Source organism: Nycticebus coucang, chromosome 14, assembly GCF_027406575.1.
Source record: "Nycticebus coucang isolate mNycCou1 chromosome 14, mNycCou1.pri, whole genome shotgun sequence".
Taxonomy (NCBI): domain Eukaryota; kingdom Metazoa; phylum Chordata; class Mammalia; order Primates; family Lorisidae; genus Nycticebus; species Nycticebus coucang.
In genome coordinates this window covers 16,133,570-16,159,660 of record NC_069793.1, presented here as the reverse complement: position 1 = coordinate 16,159,660, position 26,091 = coordinate 16,133,570, and the positions used below count along the sequence as shown (strand labels likewise).

The following is a 26,091-nucleotide window of genomic DNA, read 5'->3' as shown; positions in this document are numbered from 1 at the left end:
CCTGGCTATTTATAATAAAATTAACATCTCTGGACACAGAGTCCATTGGTTTGGGACCCCTCATTTTTGGTTTAAAATATGTACAAAGAATTCCTCTTGGTCTCTATATTCATTTGAAGCTGAAAAGATAGGAATTTTTTTGTGTGTTTTGTAAGGAATTTTACCACTATGACCACTATAATTCTAAGTTATTTTAGTAAGACTCATTTGTTTATCTAGAAAAGCAGTTTCTGGGTCATAATTCATATTTTAAAAATTGGGTGGAGTTCTAGATCCCTTGAATCTGATAAACTCGTGATTCCAAGTTGTGTCATAAACTGACCTACCTATTAAAGCCTCCTACTGGAAATATTTCTAGTCCAATTTTGAATCATACAATAAACAAATTGTTCTAAGAAAGTCAGAGGTCTCAAATACATACATACATACATATATATACACATACACAATAAAATACACATATATATAGTATTGTTTGGGATTAATTGAGGGTACAAAGAATTGGGATACCCTAATGACATTTATAATTGCATCCTGCCCCCAAGCAGTGTGCCAGATACCGTGATATACCATGATGCCCCCCCCATTCCATCTGTTTTATAAATCGGAGCATTTAAGTTGGGTGCATTAAGTTGGTGCATTAATCGAAGCATTTAAGTTGGGTGCATAAGTATTTAAAATTGAAATGTCTTCTTGTGGTATTGTTCCTTTGACCAGTATATAGTGTTCATCTTTCTCTCTCTTAACTTTAGTTGCTTTAAATCTGCTTGTGTATGAAAATAATATTGCAACTCCTCCTTTCTTCTGATTTCCATTTGCTTGAATTACTCTTCTCCATCCCTTAACCCTGAGTCTTGATTTGTTTTTCAAGGCTAGCATGTCTTACTTGGAGACAGCAAATGGAGGGCTTGTGATTTTTTATCCAATCATCCAGCCTGTGCCTCTTCATGGTGAATTCCAACCATTGATTGACATTTATTGAGAGAATTTGTAAGTGTGGTGGAGTTCTATTCATATTGCTTTGTGAAAGTCTCTTGTATAGTTTTATCCTTTGTGCCATTGTGGAAGCTAATTTTTGACCTTTAGCTTCTGGGTGTTTACTTTGCTGGTGGTCCATTGTGATGGTCAGTGTTGAGAATAGGTCTAAGTATTTCCTGTAGAGCTGATCTTGTGGCAAATTTCTCAGTGTTTGTATATTCATAAAGCATTTTATTTCTCCATCACTTTTGAAGCTTGGTTTAGCAGGAATCAGAATTCTGGGCTGAAATTTGTTCTGTTTAAGATGTTGCAAATGGTCTATGAAGTGAGTGTATGATGCCCCATGATCATATCAATGTATACAGTTATGATTTAAAATAAAATAAAATAAAATAAAAAGATGTTGAAGGTGGATGACCATTCTCTTCTGGCTTGGAAAGTTTCAGTTGAAAAGTCTGCTGTCATCCTTATGGTTCTGCCTTTGTAGGTCAGTTGGTGTTTACTCCTGGCTGCTTGAAGGACGGGGACATAGAGTTTCTATGTGAGGCATACAAAGTTTCAGTCTTGCAAGATGGTTAGGTTTTAGAGATTTGCTGTAAATGTTTGTGCCTATAGTTAACACGACTATATTTTATAATTAAAAATTTTTAAGAGAGTAAATCACATGTTGTTAAATTGTCTTTCTATATGTATAAAACAAAAGCAAGATGAAACCTATGTGCGTTGTCCACAGAACTGATCAGACAAACACAGAGAAATGAGGAACTACCAAAAATACGGCAAGCATCTGATTAGCTTCTTGATCCCAGAGTGTTCCAATTAAACCCAGGAGGGGTGATTACAAATGTGACATCACTGCTGCTCCTCAGAGCCTGTGAGATTTGCTTTAAGAGCAGATCTTTATCTTTCACATCCTGCTATAAATATGACTATATTTTATAGGATGGAGAGGCATCAAGAAACTTCCTCAATCAAGTTGAGAAATAAATGTATATCAGAATCAGAAGTAAGTCTTTGCCTTTTTAACTTCTTTATTTTTAGTTAAGAAGAAATTGTACCAAAGCCTCAAACTGAGACCCACACATTATACACATGTACTATTCTTAAGAATCAAGTTTTCCTTGACTTTGCAAATGAGTAGGGAGCAAGGTTGGTTTTTATCTCTGAAATAAGGCATGCCGTCTCTCAGGGGCTGTGTGCAAAGAAACAGAGAGGGAAGAGGACCTATGAACAGTGTCAACTGCCTTTCTAACAACAGTCATCATGTGCTTGCTTTATTTGGGCTTTGTCACTTGAAGGCTGCTTGCTAATATTATGTTTCTATTTTCATCTCAAACAGATTGCTTATTTCTAACTTTGTAACTATAAATTGGCAGTAGTATATTATCTCCTGCACTTTGCTAAGACAAAATTAACTTTTATGCATTTTGCTTCTTAAAAATGTACATGAAGGGCTCAGCACCCGTAGCTCAGTGGGTAAAGTGCCAGCCACATACACTTATGGTGGCAGGTTCAAGGCCAGCCAAGAGCCAGCTAAACAACAATGACAACAGCAATCAAAAAAATAGTCGGGCGTTGTGGTGGGTGCCTATAGTCCCAGCTACTTGGGAGGCTGAGGCAAGAGGATCACTTAAGCCCAAGAGTTTGAGGTTGCTGTGAGCTGTGATGTCATAGCACATGACTAGGGCGACAAAGTGAGACTCTGTCTCAAAAAAAAAAAATTGTACATGCAGGCTTTTCTGGTTTTAGTAGTACAGTTTAATCTCAATTAATTCCCCTTACAACATGCTTACTGAAATTTGCTTTGATCATATTGATCAATAATTTACAAAAATCTCACTGTTGCAAAACATCCCCCAAAGGCCAGAACTCCATTCATCATGAAAACATAAGGCCATTTTCAGGCATCATATGGGGCTTATTCTAATGAAGGAGTTAAATACTTAGATGCAAGTGATTGATAAGATCCTTATATTTAGAGAGGTAAGATTTTGATTATATACATTTCTTTTGGTGAAGAAGTTTTAATTTTATTGGATTTTTGAGGAAGTTCATATAAATAGATAACCAAATTAAAAAAAAAAAACAAGATGCTTAAGAACCATTCTCACAATGAAATATTGCTATAGTTTTTTTCTTAACTTGTTTTTTCTTTCTTTCTTTCTTTTTTTTTTTTTTTTGAAAGAAAATCTCCTTTCATTCACTTTTAATTGAACAGCACACAAAATTCATGTAGACAACTTATCCCTTGGAACAGGTCACCTGCTGGTGCATCCTCATCTGGGCTGGGTATCATTTTTCAATTTTGTTTCAATTGAAAGGAGACTGATACAACCCTGCTTCCATATCCATTTTGAGTTCTGATAGCCTACGTGTTCCAGGCTTGTGCTCAGAGGGCCCAAGCTTTGCTGTCATGTTCACACAACATCCTTAATAATTGTTGAACAAGGCTCCTTACATTTACTGTAAGTTGCACGTTTCACAACTTACAGCTTCCTCCAAACCTTCCAGCTACCCCCTTTTCTCCATCAGGTAGAGACTAACCTGGGAAGAGACCTGCACAGATGCTCCTTGTTTCTAAGGTGTTTTCCTTTCACTCTGTCAACAGCCCGCCTGCCCGGCTGTGGCTTTCTTTCTGAGCACACACGTCTGGTTCATAGTGTTTTTTCTTCTCATCTCTCCTAAGTGCCTCTGCCCTGCTTCCATGGGTTATTTCGGGATCCCAAAAGAAGTCACAGATCTTGTAAGTGAAAACTGTTTAAAAGCCCACAGGTGTTTATTAACTGACATAGAGCAAATCAGATGTCAAGCACAATTTCCAGGTGTATTTTGTTTTGTTAGTTTGTTTTTGTTATTTTTCAGAGACAGAATCTCACTTTGTTGCCCTCAGTAGAGTGCTGTGGCATCACAGCTCACAGCAACCTCCATCTCCTGGGCTTAGGCAATTCTCTTGCCTCAGCCTCCTGAGTAGCTGAAACTACAGGCGCCCGCCAAAATGCCTGACTATTTTTTTGTTGTTGCAATTTGGCCGGGGCTGGGTTCGACCTGGCATCCTCGGTATATGGGGCCAGTGCCCTACTCACTGAGCCTCAGGTGCTGCCCTAGATGTGTCTTGTTTTAAGTTTGAAAATTTCACACCCTGACCTTTTTACTCCCAGCTTTCTCTGTTCCTGTTAAGCGACATCTGTTCTCTGTTTGGGGTTTCCTGTGTGTAGGGAAGCGTGAACACATCCCCTTTGCCACTTTGCTGCTGACACACAGATACATCTTATATTTCAGAATGTTTTCTGCTAGATGCTTCTTGAAGAGTAGCTGCAACCAACCACTGACTGCTATATTCCAGGGAAGGCTGTGCATGCTCTTAGTGGTAGAGTGGTAGAGAAAGTTGTTGGTAGAGATGGATCAGACTTTTGATTAAGTAAATGTTCGTGTTTTATGGAACCTAGCCGAAGTTTTCTGCACTTTGATTAAGTATATGTTCGTGTTTTATGGAACCTAGCCGAAGTTTTCTGCACTTTGATTAAGTATATGTTTGTGTTTTATGGAACCTAGCGAAGTTTTCTGCACTTTTACGTATAAATACTGTGTGCGCGCACACACACACACTAGCATTTCTAAAGAAAGATCACACATAGTATCTTTATATCTGCTTTTATTCTTCCTAAAACACTTTTCTAAGCCTTATACCTTGTTCTTTCCCCCCTTCAGTTTTTTGGGTAAACAAAAGGCACCATTAATGTAATCTAGGGCTCCTGACCAACTCCTAACATGGAGATGTGTCATTGCTCCTACATATGATATTCCTAAAATACATCAGCTGCAGGTGATGGAGCAGCATGAGTCATCTACACATTAGAACATGCCTGTGTGTAGGACAGTGTGTGACACACCTGTGCTCCTCATGGCTCACCGTGTTAAGGACGCCAGAGTTGTCTGAGTCCCCAGCTGTACCTTACCTTCATATGACTCAAAGCCCTCTGGGTCTGTGTATGGAAATTCCTAACACAGGTCAGCTTTTCACAGCAACGTCTAATGAAGGAGGTTCTTACATTAGACAATCTTCAGTCCATAGCTCAGATCCTGTATCCACTAAGAATGTGACCTTCACCCAATTGTATAACCTTTTAAAAAAAATTTCAGGTTAATGTGAGGACAAAAACAACTAGGTTACAACTTTTACATTTGTTAGGTAGACTCTCTCTTATATATTTAACTTTTTTATACTTCATCTTTAACAATGGTGACATGGGAAAATGATAGTAGCTGTCACATAAGGTGTTGTGAGTATTAAATCTCTTACTATATACACAGAGCCTAGAACCAAAACCTCATATATGGTTAAAGATCCATATAGTGTCGATAACTTTTATTGGGCTATTCAACAAATGTTTATTAAGTACTTACTTTTCCAAGTGAAGGAGGTAAAGCAACCAGGAAATACTTGATTACTACCTTTCTAAGCTCACAGTAAAGTAAGTGCAGTGGTTTGTTCTAAAATGAGATTAACGTTGTGAAAAAAATAAGCAAAAAAGAAATGGCAAAGTCAAAAGCAACTTGCGAGAAATGAAGCAGGGATTCAGCGCTGGCACTGAGGTGTGTCGAAACAAAAAGCCAGAGGGAATCGCAGCCTTTATTCGATACAGTTTGCATTACGTAGCTCAACTACCATGAATTTGCTTGATTAACAAGTTTCATTGGAAATTGCTTAGTACACGCAATGCACTGCACTACCCAAAACACTGTCAACATGCAGAGGTAAGCAAAGCATTGTACGTGATTTTTTTGGTTTGTTTTTTATTAGATCATAACTGTGTGACATTCTGCATTTATGGGGTACAATGTGCAGACTCTATATACAGTCTAGAATTAGTTCTTCCCCGCTCTTTTCATTTCAGTATATAAATGTGTGATAAACAGCCTCAAATACAATAAAAAACTGGACTTTGTTCCAGTCCTGGAAGAACTACTATGTGAAGAATAGAATGTAGATATATTGTTGGGATTTAATGTGCTAAAAAATAAGTAAATGATATTTAGGGTGTTGCTGGCAGCATACAGCATAAAGAGATTAATTTATTCTCATGCATGAGAAGAGTAGGGTGGAAATACCTCATAAAGCAGTGGCCTTGACTCTGGGCCATGTAGGATGAACAGAGGTTGAAGGGGAAAAAGCAATGCAGAAGGTGGGGAAGATATAGCTGAGTTGCAAGTATAGGTATAAATACAGATGATATAGATATAGATGTATAGCTATAGGTATAAGAATAGGCTTGTAAAGCAAAATATATAGTAATTTCATACAAAGGCAAGGAAAATAATGACTTAGTAGAAATACAAAGTAGGGTGACAGTAAAATTCATTTTGGATGATATATTTTTAGAGGAAAATAATTCCAGCTGTCACTGACCGGGCTTCACCCCTGTCCCTTTGCTTTATTGTCAGAGTGTGAAGTGCAGACAGACTCTTAGAAGATGTGGAACATGACTGGCAGTGCAGTAACCGAGTTTGTTCTCCTTGGGCTCACGGATCGTCCAGAGCTCCAGCCTGTGCTCTTCATGCTGTTCCTTGCGGTTTACCTCCTCACCCTCTCGGGCAATGTGGGCATGATAATGCTGATCAGACTGGACTCCCGCCTTCACACGCCCATGTACTTCTTCCTCAGTAACTTAGCTTTTGTAGACCTGTGCTATACCTCAAACGCAACCCCACAGATGCTGACTAATTTCTTATCAGAGAAGAAGACCATTTCCTTTGCTGGCTGTTTTACACAGTGTTACATTTTCATTGCACTGCTCCTCACAGAATTATATACACTGGCAGCAATGGCCTATGACCGCTATGTGGCCATATGCAGCCCTCTGCGGTACAGTGCGAGGATGTCCAGGCGAGTGTGCATTTGCCTGGCCACGTTTCCTTACGTCTATGGCTTCTCAGATGGGCTGTTCCAGGCCATCCTGACCTTCCATCTGACCTTCTGCAGATCCAACATTATCAACCACTTCTACTGTGCAGACCCGCCACTCATTAAGCTTTCTTGCTCTGATCCCTATGTCAAAGAACGTGCCATGCTCATCTCAGCTGGCTTCAACCTCTCCAGCTCCCTCACCATCATCCTGGTGTCCTATGCCTTCATTATTGCTGCCATCCTCCGGATCAAATCAGCAGAGGGGAGGCACAAGGCCTTCTCCACCTGTGGTTCCCACATGTTGGCTGTCACCCTGTTCTACGGGACACTCTTCTGCATGTATGTAAGACGCCCAACAGATAAGACGGTGGAGGAATCCAAAATAATGTCTGTCTTCTATACCTTTGTCAGTCCAGTGCTTAATCCACTCATTTACAGTCTGAGGAACAGAGATGTTAAGCAGGCTTTCAGGAATGTGCTGAGACGAAATATAGTCGCTACTGTGACAACACCTTCACTTTCCAATAAAGCATAACTATCATTTATTTATTTATCTATTTATTTATTTATTTTTTGAGACAGGGGCTCCCTTTGTTGCCAGAGGGTAGAGTGCCATAGTATCAGCTTAGCTAATTTCAACTTCAAACTCCTGGGTTCAAGAGATCCTCCTGCCTCAGCTTCCCAAGTGGCTTGGACTACAGCTGCCTGCCACAATGCCAGTTTAATTTCTCCTTTATTAATAGAAATGAGATCTCACTTTTTTTCTCGGGATGGTCTTGAGCCCTTGAGCAGAAGTGATCCTCCTGCCTTGGCCCCAGAGTGCTAGGATTATAGAAGTGAGCCACATTACCAGCCCATAATTCTAAATTTTAACAAAAAATAATCTTAAATATCCAATCATCCCAGTAGAGCTTCTTTTCCCCAGTAATGTTGTCTGCCTTTTTGAAGATCAGTTGTTTGTAGGTAGATAGTTTTATATCTAGTTTCTTTGTTCCATTGCCATATGATGTTATATGTCTCTAATTTTTACTAATATCACACTGTTTTGGTTACTATCACCCTGTAGTATAGTTTGTAGTCGAATAATGTGATGCTTCTAGATTTGTTCTATTTGCTTAAGATTGCTTTGGCTATTCAGGCTCTTTTCTGGGTCTAAATTAAACATACAATTATTTTTCTCTACATCTGTGAAGAATGATGCTACCCCTAATATTCTTAAATTAAAGTATATATTGGAGATTGTGAGATTTAGTATTCTGTATAGTTGTGTTGCAAGCATCTCAGGTAAAGAATCTCATGTTTATGAAAAAATGAGAGGCTGTATTTAGGGGATGGGCTTATTTCCCAGCATATATCCCATGAATCAGCAGCAGATGTGTTACCTTGGAGGTTGTTACACATGTGGAATCAAATTCTGCACCTCAGCTCTACTGTATATAAATATATATTTTAACTAAATCCTCAGGTGATTTCCACGAACGTTAAATCTTAAGAAGTCTATTTTAGGCAGTACGTCTGAACCTGCATGCCAGTAACACTCATGTGCTCTTACTGCTTGCAGTTGTAAACAGAATAGCCATATTCTCAGCTCAGTTTCTTGGATTTATTCTATTCTTATTCTCATCTGTCCTTTTGATAGAGGAGTCTTTACGAAACATCCTTCTATACTCTTCTCCTGACCAAGTTAAACTAGAAACTTTCAGTTCACAGTAATAGCTTCCTCTACTTATGAATGCACTTAGGTAGTGAAGAGGTGGCAGGGATCATGTTTTCTCTAAGTCTGGAGTGCGTGGATCCAGCCTGAGCTACACAAACCCATCTCTTCCTCCGACCCACTCATCTAGGGTGACCACTTTCCTTTGACCTCTAGTCCAGGTGACCACTTCCTCTCACCTCTAGACCAGGTGACAACTTTCCTCTTACCTCTAGTCCAGGTGACCACTTTCCTCTCACCTCTAGACCAGGGTGACCACTTTCCTCTGACCTCTAGTCCAGGTAACCACTTTCCTCTGACCTCTAGTCCAGGGTGACCACTTTCCTCTGACCTCTAGTCCAGGGTGACCACTTTCCTCTGAACTCTAGTCCAGGGTGACCACTTTCCTCTGAACTCTAGTCCAGGGTGACCACTTTCCTCTGACCTCTAGTCTAGGGTGACCACTTTCCTCTGACCTCTAGTCCAGGGTGACCACTTTCCTCTGACCTCTAGTCCAGGGAGACCACTTGCCTCTGACCTCTAGTCCAGGGTGACCACTTTCCTCTGACCTCTAGTCCAGGGTGACCACTTTCCTCTGACCTCTAGTCCAGGTAACCACTTTCCTCTGACCTCTAGTCCAGGGTGACCACTTTCCTCTGAACTCTAGTCCAGGGTGACCACTTTCCTCTGACCTCTAGTCCAGGGTGACCACTTTCCTCTGAACTCTAGTCCAGGGTGACCACTTTCCTCTGACCTCTAGTCCAGGGTGACCACTTTCCTCTGACCTCTAGTCCAGGGAGACCACTTGCCTCTGACCTCTAGTCCAGGGAGACCACTTGCCTCTGACCTCTAGTCCAGGGTGACCACTTGCCTCTGACCTCTAGTCTAGGGTGACCACTTTCCTCTGACCTCTAGTCCAGGGTGACCACTTTCCTCTGACCTCTAGTCCAGGGAGACCACTTGCCTCTGACCTCTAGTCCAGGGTGACCAATTTCCTCTGACCTCTAGTCCAGGGTGACTACTTTCTTCTGACCTAACTAGATGCATTTTTTGCCAGTAACTGTTCCTCCAAAAGAACTGACATGCTTGAACATATCCTTCAACTGTGACTCATTTCAAACACAGAGAACTGTGCTGTCTTGACTAGAACTAAAATAAATATTACATATTTAAGTAACCACTGGAAAATCCCTCTGAGAGAAACAGAAACAAGAAACAAAGCCAAAAACCATCTAAAACTAAGAGGCACCCAACCATTGACAATGCATTTGCCACAAAGAAGACAGATGTTGTAAAATTATTAAAATATGAGAAGTTAATAAAAATCATTTAAGGCACTAAAACACAAACATAAATAAGTACTGAAAGCTATGAATATAGAATTGATAAAAATTAAAATGTTATAATTAACACAAAAAATATTAGCAATCAAAAATATGAAACAAAATACTCTTATGTATGTAAATACTTAAAGAGCTCAAAAAGACTAGCACACTCAGACATTCATTGTCAGTTGCAGAAAATGTAATAGTATAAGTGTTTTGGGAAATAAATTTAATATTTTTAACATTTTATGAAGTCTTAAAATTTACTATTATATTCAGGGGCTCCAATTTTAAGATTCCACTGAAGGCATAATAAGAAACTTGTGTGAATAATTTATGGTAATGTTTGTTCTATAATTAAGAAAAAGGAAATGCATGATACAGTAAATAAAAGCTCCTACTTTGCACAGTACTATGGAACAGAAATTCGCCAATATGGGTAATGTGTCTTTGTTTTGCATAATTATCAGTTACTACAGAACCACAAAGTGAGAACTGTCTGCGGTTTTTTTCAGACAGAGTCTCACTATGTCACCCTCGGTAGAATTCTGTGGCATCACAGCTCGCAGCAACCTCCAACTCTTGGGCTTAAGTGATTCTCTTGCCTCAGCCTCCCGCGTAGCTGGGAATACAGGTGCCCACCACAATGCCCAGCTATTATTTGTTGCAGTTGCCACTGCTGTTTTAGCTGGCCGGGGCCAGTTTTAAACCCGCTACCCTCCGTATATGGGGCCGTGTCCTATCCCCGAACCACAGGCACCGCCGGAGAACTGCCTGCTTTTAATAAGTAGAATGGCCTAGGCATCCAGGCGTCTACCCACAGATGGAAGCTGACTATAAATAACTAGAATGGTTGAAGGAGTTGAAGGCTCTGACCATAAAGGAAAGTGTGAAGTGTGGGAGAAACATTTTGTAATAGAGTGTAGGATAGCCATTAAAGTAGTGATGTTCCTAGTGAGGAAAGGGAAAATCATTTTACATATAGTAGTTTATGAAAAATAATGTTCACAATAATATATATTATTAATATATAATATTATGTTATATATTAATATGTTACATTAATATAATATATATTATATAATAATATATAATATATAATAATTATATTAATATATAATATGTTATATAATATATAATATATATCATATGAACAATAGTACTAGGAATAAGGAGAAGTAAAACTCGATATTAATAGCTATGTCCAAATTTTTCAGGACAAACTATTATGGCTGTCATAATTAAGAAGTCAAGCAAACAAAATTCTGTATTTCCCATATAGCTCAGATGCCAGGATATAAAACTATAGGATATTTTATTTGTTAATGTTGGAATTAAATATGAAAGTAGAAAATAGTACGGATTTAAAAACCTATTCTAGAGCAAGACAGCAGAATAGGAGACTCCCAACTCAAGTCCACATGGCTTATTTACCAGTTATCTGCTTCCTGCAGAACAGAGTGCCCAGGTAAAAACTCCGTAACACAGAGGTGAGGTGATGCACACTTTTGGAGTCTTAGAACACAAAAATGTAGAAAGCCACATTAGATGTTTAAGAGCAGCTTCACTTTGACTGTGTTGCTTCTTCCCCAGCGTGGCGCAGCACCACTGAAAGCAATCCCAAGTCTAAGCTTTCTCCTACCGATGAAAGAAAAGAAAGGCAGACAGCCCTCCAGCATCCCTGTGTTCCAGGGCATTTCATAGGAGCCTATTTCTGTTGTAACCTTATGAGAAAAAAATACAGAAATTGGCAGAGTTTGACCACCTATGCTCAGCTCATAATAAAATTTGGGGGGGTGATTTTGACAGCTAGCATAGCTGCAGGCAGCATGTGTGGGAATGGACGTGAAGGCTGTGGGATAATGGTGAAATGAACATAAAGTTAAATCTGCTGAATGGATTGAGGTGAACTCATTAAAGAGGGATTTCGTATTTAATATCACAGCTTGAAGAGTGAATGAAAACTCTACCAAACAGCAGTTTGATTGTTTGGCTGAAACATGGATCAAAAGATGGTTCACTATGAGTAATCTGGAGAAGCCTAACTTCCCTTGGATTACTATAAAGGGTGGATTCAAAAGATTCAGGAGGTTAAAAACAAGAGTGGACTTGCCACTTAAGACAGACTCACCCACACTGGGAGGGTTTAGAAGACAAACTTTTCACCAATACTTTAGTAAATAAACTCGAAGGGGAAGGAAGCCCTGGCATTCTGGAAGAGCTGCATGATTGCTCCACTCTTTAGGTCAGACCTTATTATGGGAACCACAGCTACACAACTGAAAAGCAAAAATGTGATGGTAGTAATCAGATACTGCTCTGGAAGAGGCCAAGGTGTTGTCACCATAATGGACAGTAGAGTCCAAGCAGCAACTGGAATAATCTGACCTGTATAGGATCATAGCATTTGCTAATTAATATGGTATTCCTAGAAGTAAAATAGATGGAACCCTGTTAAATTCTTATTTTATCCTTATAAACATAAAATTGCTAGGTCAAATCAACAACAGTCTAACTTGAATCATAAAAAAAGAGAGTGATAAACCCTCAGTCAATTCCCAGATGTGAGACTGTTTGAAGTCAGAATTCCCGGGATGAAGGAGAGGCATCATCCTTTCCTGGAAGGATGTCACACACCACTGTGTCCCACAGGAACATAAGGCCTTTTACCTGGGAAAAGGAAACGATCACACTTTTGAGGACTACTGAACACTGACTCTGAATGATGCTAATTCCAGATCAAAACATCACTGTGTTTGGACCCTTCAATCAGTAGGGGATTGTGGGGGTAGGGGGGAGTTTTAGCCTAATCCATAAATGAATTAATGACGGCTATGAGAAAAGCTTGAGATAATTTGATTTCTCACTCTTGCTCTCTCTTCTCTTCCACTTTTCTCCATGGGATGACATAGCAAGAATGCACTATCAGATGCCGGCCCTATGCTCTAGGGCTTTCAAGTTCCCAGAATCATGAGGCAAATAAATTTCTATTTATTGTAAATTACCTAGCCTGTGGCATTTTGTCACAGTGTCATAATGCAGACTGTGACATATAAGGAAACATCAACACTTTTTAGCGACTCGAAGGGAATGTTTCCTTCCAGTCATTCTTCATCATGCACTTGAGAGAGGATTCTTTGAAGAGCAAAAATCTTATTTTAACAAAGCAGGACAGGTGTGTGTGGGTGGTGTGGCACACCAAGGCCCCACCGTCCTCCCTCCTTCCCTCTCTCTGCTCATCCTTTTCCCACCCCTCCCTCCTTCTTTCTCTCTCTGCTCTCCTCTTCTCCCACCCCCACTGTGACCTTAATTGTCATTAATCATCCTCATATCAAAATTGAGTACATAGGATTCATGCTTCTCCATTCTTGTGATGCTTTACTAAGAATAATGTCTTCCACTTCCATCCAGGTTAATACAAGGATGTAAAGTCTCCATTTTTTTTTAATGGCTGAATAGTATTCCATGGTATACATATACCACAGCTTGTTAATCCATTTCTGGGTTGGTGGGCATTTAGGCTGTTTCCACATTTTGGCGATTGTAAATTGAGCTGCAATAAACAGTCTAGTGCAAGTGTCTTTATAAGAAAAGGATTTTTTCCCTTCTGAGTAGATGCCCAGTAATGGGATTGCAGGATCAATTCTTTGACATTTCTCCATACTTCCTTCCAAGAAGGTTGTACTAGATTGCAGTCCCACCAGCAGTGTAAAAATGTTCCCTTCTTTCCACATCCATGCCAGCATCTGCAGTTTTGAGATTTTGTGATGTGGGCCATTCTTGCTGGGGTTCGATGGTATCTCAAGGTGGTTTTGATTTGCATTTCTCTAATAGATAGGGATGATGAACATTTTTTCATATGTTTGTTAGCCATTCATCTGTCTTCTTTAGAGAAGGTTCTATTCATGTCTCTTTCCCATTGATATATGGTATTGTTGGCTTTTTTCATGTAGATTAATTTGAGTTCTCTACAGATCCTAGTTATCAAGATTTTGTCTGATTCAAAATATCCTTTCCCATTGTGTAGGTTGTCTATTTGCTTTGGTTATTGTCTCCTTACTTGTCCAGAAGCTGTTCAATTTAATGAAGTCCCATTTGTTTATTTTTGTTGTTGTTGCAATTGCCATGGCAGTCTTCTTCATGAAGTCTTTCCCCAGTCCATTTTTATTTCTATCCAAATTTCTGTGTCTCTTTTTTCATCTAGGAAGTAATTTTAGGAGAACAATATTAATTTTTTATTTATCTTTTTCATTTCCCCCACACCTTACTGCTGCTTCTTTTCTGTAGAGGTTTGGTGTTGTACCACCCAATTCCCTGTTATCAAAGTCCTGAACTGCCCTTATTCCCTTTTCGGCTCAAAAACTGAGTTCCAGTAAGCTCTCAGGGAGAAAAAATTATCCTAAACACCTGCATAAAATACCTAAATATGTGTTGGGTTTTGAAATGGAAGTGACCTAGGATTTTCTGTAATAGACATTCATACATTTTAAAGATGCAGAAACTGAAAGAAGGTACCTCGGCTAAAATTCCCAGACCACTAGCCTGTAAAAGCAGAAATACTCAGTGCAACTAAAGCCACTTTGCTTGATTTTCTCCCCTGTTAAATGTTATAATAAATTTGTCTGGCATTGATTCCACGTACCTGGAAAACAAAGACATTTTTAATTCCTGGTAATGAATGTTTAATCATAAAATGAGATGAACTAGCAGCAAAAGAAGGCATGTCTGTATGTTACTGACTAATGATAGATTTGTAGATCTGAGTTTTATTATCTGCCGGTTTACTCATTCACTTATTAAATTTGGGAAAATTGATTATTCTCACTAAAGCTCAGGTCTTTCCATGTAAAATGAGATTAATAACATTTACTTTGATTTTTAATGAATTTCAAATAAAATTCTATGTGAAAAATGCTCGGTATGTTGAGTTTATAAACATTAATTAATTTATGAATCACATATATTAAAAATGCTTGATCACCAAGCAATTTGACAACTGTACATAGTACATCACAGTTTAGGAAAATAAAGAATATATAGCAAACATTTGAATTATTCGTAGTGGTGTAGTAGCCTCATATTCATTTATGTGTTAGACTTTTCTAAAACACCAAACAATGCAAGATAAGCCAAAAATAGCCACAATTAAATTTTTCTCACATCACAGTTTAGGAAAATAAAGAATATATAGCAAACATTTGAATTATTCGTAGTGGTGTAGTAGCCTCATATTCATTTACGTGTTAGACTTTTCTAAAACACCAAACAATGCAAGATAAGCCAAAAATAGCCACAATTAAATTTTTCTCCAAACGGAATGACACTACAGTAACACTGTGTGGTCAAATATGCTTTTGCTGCATTGACGGCCAAGTGTAGTGAATAAGTAATACACTTTCTATAAAATGCAGCCCTTTCTGATGAGTAATAGAGGCAGGGAGGGAGAAGCTAATCAATCTAAAATAGGACATCCTGACAGGGAGTAGTGGGTAAGGCCATTAGCAAGAGAGATGAAGATGGCCTGGTAGACACACTTAAACCATTTATAACGCCCATGTTGAAAGCACTCCCAACCTGTCTTCCGGGAATTTGTAATTGGAAGAATTGATTGCTTTTTCATGATCTTTTTTAATACATTAGGGAAAAACAATCAACTTTATAAAGACAAGCAAAATTTTCCTTCGTTATTATTCTTAAAGGCCCGTTGGTTTTCCTACCTCTTTATATGTAGAGCTGTCTATTTTGAGTTGTTAGCAACTAGGCAAAAAACTATTATTTATACCTGGAATACAAATACTTATTAGGCAGAAATGAGTGCATGGTTAGAACTAGTTAAATGACCACACTGAAAGGAATGTGGCCAGGTGTCTGTGAGGTACCAAGGCACAAAATCTGAGGATTTGTATTTGGTCTCAAGATTAAAGAAGAGGAGGAAGAAAGTACATTTTCTCACGATAGCTTTATGTCCCTGTATGTTATCTGATTTTTATATATAACTTGTTATTCTCAAGGAATATCTCTTCAACAATATTTTAAGGTGAGAAGATTAATATGCCTGGGAGTTAACTAAGTTGTCTACAATTGTAGAGCTAATATGTAGCATAATTGTAATTGTTTGTTTTTCAGATTTTTGCTTTGTTTTATTTTTATTTTTCTTTGAGACAGAGTCTCACTTTGTTGTGTGGACTATGGTGTAGCAGCCTCTAATAGCTGACTGCAAACTCAAATCCCAGGCTTAAGCAATCCTCCTGCCTCGGCCTCCTGAGTAGGTGGGATTACGGGCATATACTGCTACACCCAGCTGATCTTTCTTTTTCTTTTTATTTATTTATGTATTCATTCATTCGTGTGTTAGTTTATTTTTTGGTAGAGACAAGGTCTCACTGTGTAGCTCAAGCTGGTCTTGAACTTCTGACCTCGAGCAATCTTTCAGCCTTGGCCTCTCAAAGTATTAGGAATACCAGCCCAGCAACAGGCACCGTGCCTGGTCATAGATGTAATTTTTTTACGTCCAAATTCCAAAAACTTTGAGCTGATTTTGTGAGATGAATAACAGTACTGAAGATACTGAAAAAAATTTTGGCTAAAAATCATTTTTAGTGTTTTGAAAGGCCCAATCTCCTAGTAAATTGTCTTCATGGAGGGTAGCATGTAAGGGTAGGGCATGAATACATAGGAGAGTCTAAGATGGTGTTCCAGGGCTCTCTGGTAGGAGATGAGGAAATGATAGAGGCATCTTATTGCCCAATCCTCATAAAAATATATGCATGCCCACTGAAACAAAAAGTATACCCGTCTATATGTGCATCCATGTATATATGTATGCACACAAGTACATCTGTGTATATAACACCTCTCCATGTATTTACATAATATGCACAGTCAGAGAGACTCTGCAGTAAGTCCAGAGGGAAGAGAGAGGAAAAGAGAGAAAGGGAATTATCACTTCACCATCGTTCTAAAGATGACGATTCCTATTGTATAAAAAGCCTTTCAGTTTTGCAAAACACCTTAATGTGCTCACTAGGCAAAGCTAGAGCTAGAGCTGAGCTTGTGATTAGAAGCCCACGAAAGGGGAACGCCTCAGAATAAAATGGAGAGAAACATTACAGTGTTTCTGAGGTCATTTCAGGAGAGGAGGAGAGAGAAGATAGAAGGAGGAAGAAATAAGAGAAAACAGAGAGGTATAGTGAATCTGAGGACTAAGCACCATGTCACAGCCAGTGGAAAATCCTCCATGTTTGAGTGCAGATGGGAAATACAAAGGATGCATTTCATGTGTAAACTTTACTTTTTATTCCTTTTTTGCAATAAATATTTATCTTTATTCAGCTTTCCATGGAGTTACAATACACGGTGCCTTCTGTGTTTGTATATTTTTGAAGATTCCGAATTTCTAAATGGCAGGGATGGATAAAAAGGAGGTTGGAGGCAATTTGCAAAGGTCTCAAGTGGCCGACATCAGCATTGTCTAAGTTTTGTCATCACACTTTTCAAGCCATCCCATAGTCCTTGGGTATAACTCCTGAGAAACTAATTAAATGCTAACAGATAATGGTAATTTCATAGAGTTGCATCTTATATGGCTTATAGTCATCTTAAGTATGGACCTTAGAATGCTTGTATTAATCAGATAATGGCTTCAGTTTTGTAGAAAACAAAGTTACTTAGCTTTTTACTTAACAATGTTAAAAGTCTGTTTCTCCTTTATATAAAACTCTGAACTAGTATGTAAGTTCGGCTTCACTAAAATTTTAGGAGCTCCAGTTTAACTCACCTTGTTTTTCTGCCATCTGTAAAGAGTGGCTCTTATTGTTTTCATCCAGGATAGCTTGCTCCGTGTCCACACTAATGGTAGTGGGAGCAAGAAAGGACGGAGGGGAGCCTATTTTAAAACAGGGTGAATGAAAATTCCACACTCCCCTTTCATCACCTTCTTGTGGCCAGACGCTACTCTCTGCCTATAGCAAATCTAGTCTGAGAATTAACAAAACAAAAAGAGAGGTTGTAATCATTTATTTGTTTGTTTGTTTGTTGAGCTGCTCCGTGAAGACCAGCTCGGCCTCTGATGTTCGAGGAAGAAACATTTACCTGGTCCTAGTCGTGGGCAAGGTGGTCCACGCTCTGTCTGTGTTCTGGATGATCTCTTTGCCCTTCAACCTCTGTTTTCACACTTAGAACTAGCATGCTGGACACAGAAATGGCTGTGCTCTAATTCAGGTCAGCTACTATGAAAAATTAGCATCTGTGAAATGTATTAAATTACCTGGAAGAATGTTAAAAGGCTTTCTGAAAGTTTTCTCGCAAGGTTTTTAATTGTCCCACTTTAAGATATTCCTTATTTCTTCCATCTTTCCCCTTAAAAAAAAAAAAGCTAGTCAATCTAACGTAAGATATTCTGCACTTTGTATTACATAAAGAATGAACTAAAAGACAGAGGTCTCAAGCTGAGTAGTTGACAGTGATTACAAATTTTTAATTAGATCCTCCTTCAGTTAAACCACTATTTATAGTGTTTCCCGAGATAAAGCAAAGTCATAGAAAAGAATAACAAATGAAGAAGTTGAAAGCATAGCAATGCTATAAAAAAATGACAGTTTTGCCATTTAAACAAGTTCAGAACTGACCCAGTGTTTTAATTTCCCTTTGAAGGAAATCATGAGAAAAAACTTCACCTTGGTGACTGAGTTCATTCTCCTGGGACTGACCAATCGCCTGGAATTACAGATTTTCTTCTTCATGCTTTTTCTGGCAGTTTACGTGGTCACGGTGGCAGGGAACCTGGGCATGATTGTACTGGTCCAGGTTAACTCCCGGCTCCACACGCCCATGTACTTTTTCCTGAGCCACTTGTCCTTTGTGGATCTCTGCTTCTCCTCCAATGTGACTCCAAAGATGCTGGAGATTTTCCTCTCTGAGAAGAAAACCATCTCCTACCCTGCTTGTCTGGTGCAGTGTTACCTTTTCATTGCCTTGGTCCATGTGGAGATCTATATCCTGGCTGTGATGGCCTTTGATCGGTACATGGCCATCTGCAACCCTCTGCTCTATGGCAGCAAAATGTCCAGAAGTGTGTGCATGGCCCTCGTCTCTGTGCCTTATGTGTATGGAGCCCTCACTGGCCTGATGGAAACCATGTGGACCTACAACTTGTCTTTCTGTGGCCACAATGAAATTAACCACTTCTACTGTGCTGACCCTCCACTGATTAAGCTGGCTTGTTCTGACACTTACAACAAAGAGTTGTCCATGTTTGTTGTGGCTGGTTTCAACTTCACCTATTCTCTCCTTATCATACTCATTTCCTATATTTACATATTCCCTGCCACTCTGAGGATCCGCTCTACAGAGGGTAGGCGCAAAGCTTTCTCTACCTGTGGCTCCCATCTGACAGCTGTCACTATATTCTTTGTAGCTCTTTTCCTCATGTACCTCAGAGCACCATCAGAAGAGTCTGTGGAGCAGGGAAAAATAGTTGCTGTATTTTATACCACTGTGATCCCCATGTTGAACCCCATGATCTACAGTCTGAGGAACAAGGATGTGAAGGAAGCTTTATCCAAAGAATTGTTTAAAAGGAAATTGCTTGCTAAGTAAACATAATTATTGATTTTAACTAAGTGTTTGCTTTGTTTGTGTTTTCTTTATTAGACAGAGTCTCATTCTGGTGCCCAGGCTAGAATACCATGGCATCAACCTAGCTCATAGCAACCTCACTCAAACTCTTGGGCTCATAGTATCCTCCTGCATCAGCCTCCTAAGTAGGTGGGACTACAGAGACCTACTATAACACCTGGCTAATTTTTCTATTTTTAGTAGAGACAGGGTCTTATTCTTGCTCAGGCTTGGTCTCAAACTCCTGAACTCAAGGGATCCACCCACCTTGGCGTCCCAGAGTGCTAGGATTATAGGTGTGAGCCACCACGACAGTCCTTAGTTAGTGTTCTTATTTTATATAGTAGCTGATATTTTGTTAAGTTAGTCTAAATATAATTTATCAATAATTTTTATCTTTTTCTTGAAGGGATGGGGAAATTTCCCTAAAGAAATTTGAATAAATGGATTCTGATTATCTATATCAATTTATAGGAATGTTGAATTTTCTAAAAGAATTTTATATCCCCAGGCCCCAAGGTAAGAACCTCAATAGTAAAGAGTTCATGTAAGTGAAAAAAAATTGATTTATACTTTGGGGAACTAAAGCAATAAAACTAGAACTGGATTTTCTTTGTGTAAGGAGCTAGTCATAGAGTTTCAGACTGCTTCTTAGCATTTTTTTTAAATATATAATAAGCTTTTGAAAAAAAATAATTCAGCTAATCTCTAGTTATTCTTGCTCAGCTTCCCAAAGCCAGCATTCCATTTTAACGTATCAAACCTCAAATGTGAGCCTCATTCATTGCATGTTCTTTTGTCGGCTCAGCTTTAGACCTTTCCTGTGTGGGCTCTATCTCTAGCCTAAAATATACCAACCAGTGGTCTAGTATTTTGCCATGATACCTGGTTTAAGTCTTGGCTCTTTAGAGAAAAAAAAATGATCAATAGGTTTCTAAACTGAATGCTAGAAATCTGTGTAAGAACCCAGAAGGTTAATCAATAATATGTTCAATGGATGTCTAAACCCATTGTATCAACATGTAAGGGAATATACACTGTTTTAATAATATCACCTCATGTTTACAGAGGACCACTGTCTTCTCACCTTGTGGGTGTGTGTTTTGTAGGTGTAGAGGCCTACAGCCCACCAAAGGTGACTCAGAGCCTCACAGATAATCATCTACGTGGAAGATGAGAGAACAATAATGAAATGGTCATGAGTTGGGAAGCTAAAACATAAATGTGCTCATGAGATTAGGATTATTGAAAGGCTACACCACTAAAGAATTTTAGAGTCAGTAAGACAAACAAAACAACAAATATTTTGAGATCAGTCTATCTAGGCTTTGACTTAGGAGTTAAAAACAACAACAAAATACCTCATTTAAGAATTTGTGACAATCAGTGTCCCTGTGCCTGTAGCTCAGCAGCTAGAGTGCCAGCCACGTACACCAGGGTTGGCAGGTTTGAACCCAACCCAGGACTGCCAAGCCAAGCAACAAGGACAACTGCAATGAAAAGGTAGCTGGGCGTTGTGATGGGTACCTGTGGTCCAAGCTACTTGGGAGGCTGAGGCAAGAGAATCACTTAAGCCTAAGAGTTTGAAGTTCTGTGAGCTATGATGCCACAGCACTCTACCCAGGGAGACATAGTGAGACTCCGTCTAAAAAAAAAAAAAAAATTCATGACACTCGGTTAATGTCCATGCATTTCTGGTTTGGATTTAGACTTTTCTCCTGAGCTGTCAAATCTCAAGACATTAACAAAAAGTGGTCCAGGTGGAGAGAAGATTCATGGCACTGAATAACAAAACACAGACTCAAAGTAGAGTAATGAACCCTCAGCCATCCAGGCTTCAGACAATTGCCATAGATAACCTCTTAGTTAATATAAATTAAAAAGAAAGAAAGAAATAAAAAGCATAGGTGGATACCCTCAATTTAAGATATTGGAATTAATTGATTCAAATTATAAAAATATATATTTCTACATGAAATAAAGGTGACAATTAAAACCAGGAGACCATGAAGTTTTAAATAAACATCCAAAATTTAAGAAGAAACAATAAAGCTAGAATTGCACATATACAAAACAAATTCCCAAGAATTATGTGATGTGTGTGTTTGTATAAACCAACTATGTAAATCAATAATAATATTTAATATGTAGATTTCAAAGGATAGAATTTATTTCCCGGAAAAATAGTATCATGAGGAAGAAGAACGTGGTGACAGATAAGGTTTTTTGTTTCATTTTATATTAAATCTTACATCCTTATATTGTTTGGCCAGACAGTAAAAATATTGGCTAACCTTCAAATTTATTAAACTTAGTGTGAGAATTAAAATATCAACTGTCAATAATTAAAGACTAAATATACAATATATTGCAAAAGTTTAGGAGCAAAAAGATTAAAACATAATACTTGTATGATCTTGCCTACATGCCACAAACAGTTCTAAGTACCTTACAGGTATTGTGTCAATAATTAGAAGAATAACAGACATGTAATATCATTGCATGAATTTTATATTTCATAAAACCTGAGACAAAGAGTCAGTGAACAACTTGCTATTTATTTTAGGGGTAGTAAATGCTACAGCTAAAAACTATAAGGTGATTGAATACTAATTTATATTACCCTGTTTCCCCGAAAATAAGACAGTGTCTTATTTTAAGATGTGCTCCCAAAGATGTGCTAGGTCTTATTTTCAGGGGACATCTTATCTTTCCTGTAAGTAGGTCTTATTTTCAGAGGATGTCTTATTTTCGAGGAAACAGGGTAGTAAACTTGCAATTTTCTCAATAAATCCATAATAGCTTAAGAAGAGAAAGCCCAGAAAATTTAGGCCTGAAAAATATGTCTTCAAAAAGGGAAACTCTAATATTATATGGTGTCTCCTATTTAGCATAAAATATTCAGTAGCAATCTTTGAATCAAAATTTATTCAGGATGGAAAGAGACTTTTCAATGTGACAGGTCAACCAATAGAAACAGAACCAATATATTTCAGATATTAGTGTTACACGGCAAAGACTTTAAAATAATTATGATTAACACATACTAACAATCAGTGGAAGGTTCTAAAGTTGACATGTTAAACAACATAAATTTTAATGTTTATGTAGGTTTAAGAGCTGAAAACAGGATTAGTGAAATGGTAGCTAGGTCAGTAGAAAACACACACACAAAAAAAAGCAAGGAGAGGAAAAAATGTAAAATACTGAAATAAACACTAGAAAAGTGAGGAACATAGTAAATAGGTCTCACATAAATATGGCCAGATTTCTAGGAAGTAAAAGTAAAAAGAGAAAGAATGGGCTAATGTGACCTTTAGAGAGAACAGGTCAAAAGAATTTTCAAAACTAATGAAAGATGTTTGCACACAGATAAAAGAAGCTTCAGTACATGTCCGTTATTCTACTGAAGCTTCTTTTATACCACAAACAGTATAACTTTTCCAGTCACCTGAGTCAAATTGCTCAATCACAAAACAGTAGCAAAATTTCAAAAGAAGCTGGAGATAAAGAGAAGCATATTATGCTCATAAAAGCAATGCAAAGAGGACCAGTTGACTTATTAAGAGAAATAACAGAAGCCATAAAACACCATCTCTTAAAGTTCTAAAAGAGAACAAGGACAAGTCTAAAATGCTACGCCTATGTATTGTGTGTGTTTATGTTTGTATATGTGCCCAGACAGAAATTCAAACATGAACGACAGGAGAGCTGTTTTCTATAATGAAGAACTAAGAAGACACCAGTAAATCCACAGTAATAAAAACAAACAAGCAAACAAACTAAATGATATGGTTCAGGCGGATGCAGACACACGCTTACATGATCACTGGTTTTTTGATGAAGGTGAGCATTGAGATGTACTGGGAAAGGAACATTTCTCAATAAATGCTGTTAGGTCAATATGATATCCATTTGAAATTAATCATTTTGTTATCCCCTAGTCACGCTATATGCAACTATCAATTCTAGGAGGATACAAGTGCATAATGTTAGAGACAAAATAATAAAGTTTCTGGAACAAAGTGTAAGAGAATATGTTCATAACCTGAGATTATCTGTGTTTCTTAAACAAGATACAGAAATTATTATCATTAGGACTGGCTTCATACTAAGAACCATTCTTTAGTAAAAGGAAATATAGGACTTCTGGCAGAGGGAGCATAAGGAAGGAATATGGCTATTTTGGGAAGTGAGGAGAAGCAGTTGGAGAACCTCAGTTGTGTGCAGGGCAGCACTGTGACTTGCTACTGCTCACCTTCCCAGGTGCCTTGCTGTTAAAAGTGGCCAAGTGACTCAGTTGGGCCTACATTACATTATGTAAGCAGAAGTCTACCAGGCACAGCTATTATTCTCTACATAGAAGAGAAGAAATCCAGAAAACAAAGCTGTGTCATAGCAGGAGCAAGATGGTGGCCGAGTAACAGCTTCCTTGCATCTGGGCACTGAGAGTCCGGGGGGATAGGACTTCAGGCATCTCTGGCTGGTGGGACCTGCCTATCATCACACCTGTGAGGATACAGAGAGTCAGCGAGAGACTTCTGGAGCCCAAGAGGAGGACTAAAACAGTGGAAAACCAGCAAGTGGTCACGTGTGTTCAATCGGTCTAAACCTGCCAGCAACTGTAAGTTCAGTAGCAGTGAGACTGCAGACCAGAAAGGCCTTACCTGTGAACTGTTTTGGTGTCTTTGGACTTGGCACTCAGTTGGGCTGCCTTGGGGAAAGCCTGGGCGGGAGTGCGGAGAACTTTGGCCATTGTCTAGGGCCCCAGTCTGAGCCGCTGAGCCAGACGGAGTTAATAGTGTTTGGCTGTGGGCCACAGGGAGCCATTGTGAGCTATCTGCCCCGGCAAGCTCCGCCCGCAGGGTCGCAGAGCTACAATCGGGTGGGAGCTGGCAACGCAGCCACCCAATAGCCTAAGGGTGGGGTCTGAGTCGCCTTGCAGCCCTAACCCTCAGGGGCAGAGTGAGACTGGTTTTGGCACACTGGGTAAGTGGATAGCCACTTCAGCAGTGATTCCAGCGACAAGCACTTTCCTGGGAAAGCTTCTGCTCAGCAAGTTTACAAGTTCAAAGTGCCTTTTAAGTGGGCTGATGAGAGATTTAGGGTGTCTACCTGCTGGGGTTTGAGAAATCAGCAGCCTCCAGCCGTATCAGAACTGTGATTAACATCTCATACCCCAGAAGACCATGTGTTGCCCAGACAATATTCAACAACACATACATACTGCTTTGTTTTGGGTTGTGTTTTTTTTTTTTTGGGGGGGGGGGGTTTGATTGTTTTTTTGTTTATTTTGATGTTGTTGATGTTGTTTTGTTTTTTAATTTCAACCTTTTCCATACAGATCTTTTTTCTTACTCAATTTTTCTAGTTTAATTATAATTTCCCATTGCTGCCTTTTTCAATAACCAGAACTTCATTTTTGCTAGTGTTTCTACTGCTATTATTTGGTTTTTCACCCAATTTTATCCAGTAAAGTTTTCTTTTTGCTTGTTTTGGTTTGATTTATAGCATTTTTGTCTTTCCTTTCTACTTGGTGGAGGTGGGGTACTGTGTCTGACCAGGTTAGCAAAGAGCTGCTGACCTCAAGGGAACCACCCAACTGGGCACCCCCAGAAGGTGGGTTTCTTTAAATTTGTGTCAAAGTATCCTACTGTACACCTATATTGCTCTGTCTCCCTCTTTCTGTAACTCTCTTCTTTTTGTCAATATTACTTTTACCCACCCCCTCTCCCTTCTCTATTTTTTTTATTTTCTTATCACTCCGTCCTCCTTTCTTTCATCCCTTTCTTGCTCTACAACCATCTCACCTTTCTGGTCCTGTACCATAAGAACTCATCAAACCCTTAGTACACAGGCATGAGAACTTAAAGAGCAAGAGGAAGTGAAAGGAAAATTAGGGCAAGGAAACAGATAAAAGAAATCACTCATGAGGAAGAATCAGCAGAAAACTCCAGGCAACAAGAAGAACCAGTCCAGAACAACCCCACCAAGGGACCATGAGGTAGCTACTGCAGAAGATTCCACTTATAAAGAAATGTTAGGAATGACAGAAAGGGAATTTAGAATACACATGATGAAAACAATGAAAGAAATGATGGAAACAATGAAGGAAACTGCTAATAAAGTGGAAAATAACCAAAAGGAAATCCAAAAACAGAATCAAATAAGAGATGAATGCTATGAAGAATATAAAAAGGATATAGCAGAGCTGAAGGAACTGAAACAGTCAATTAGGGAACTTAAAGATGGAATGGAAAGTATCAGCAACAGGTTAGACCATGCAGAAGAAAGAATTTCAGAGGTAGAAGACAAAGTTCTTCAGATAACTCAGACAGTAGAAGAGGCAGAAAAAGAGAGAAAGCAGAACGTTCACTCAGAATTATGGGACTTTATGAAGCGTTCCAACATACGAGTTATAGGAATCCCAGAAGGGGAAGAAGAATGCCCCAGAGGAATGGAAGCCATACTAGAGAATATTATAAAAGAAAATTTCCAAAATATCACCAAAGGTTCTGACACACTGCTTTCAGAGGGATAATCGACCCCAGGTCGCCTCAACTCTAACTGAGCTT

General features: G+C 38.8%; 2 protein-coding genes across 2 annotated transcripts; both read left to right on the top strand.

The window, feature by feature from the left end:
* The first annotated feature begins 6,449 nt into the window (after nucleotides 1-6,449).
* Nucleotides 6,450-7,418, top strand: LOC128564320 (olfactory receptor 5M11-like). The gene has a single exon (XM_053559814.1). The coding sequence runs from the start codon at nucleotides 6,450-6,452 to the stop codon at nucleotides 7,416-7,418; it is 969 nt and encodes a 322-aa protein (XP_053415789.1).
* Nucleotides 7,419-18,559: 11,141 nt separating this feature from the next.
* LOC128565608 (olfactory receptor 5M8-like) lies at nucleotides 18,560-19,498 on the top strand. The gene has a single exon (XM_053562199.1). It carries the CDS (start codon nucleotides 18,560-18,562, stop codon nucleotides 19,496-19,498), a length of 939 nt encoding a protein of 312 aa, XP_053418174.1.
* Nucleotides 19,499-26,091: the final 6,593 nt, after the last annotated feature.

What these genes read in the sequence shown, in the direction of transcription:
- LOC128564320 (XM_053559814.1), top strand. Translation starts at nt 6,450, where the DNA reads ATGTGGAACATGACTGGCAGTGCAGTAACCGAGTTTGTTCTCCTTGGG.
- LOC128565608 (XM_053562199.1), top strand. Translation starts at nt 18,560, where the DNA reads ATGAGAAAAAACTTCACCTTGGTGACTGAGTTCATTCTCCTGGGACTG.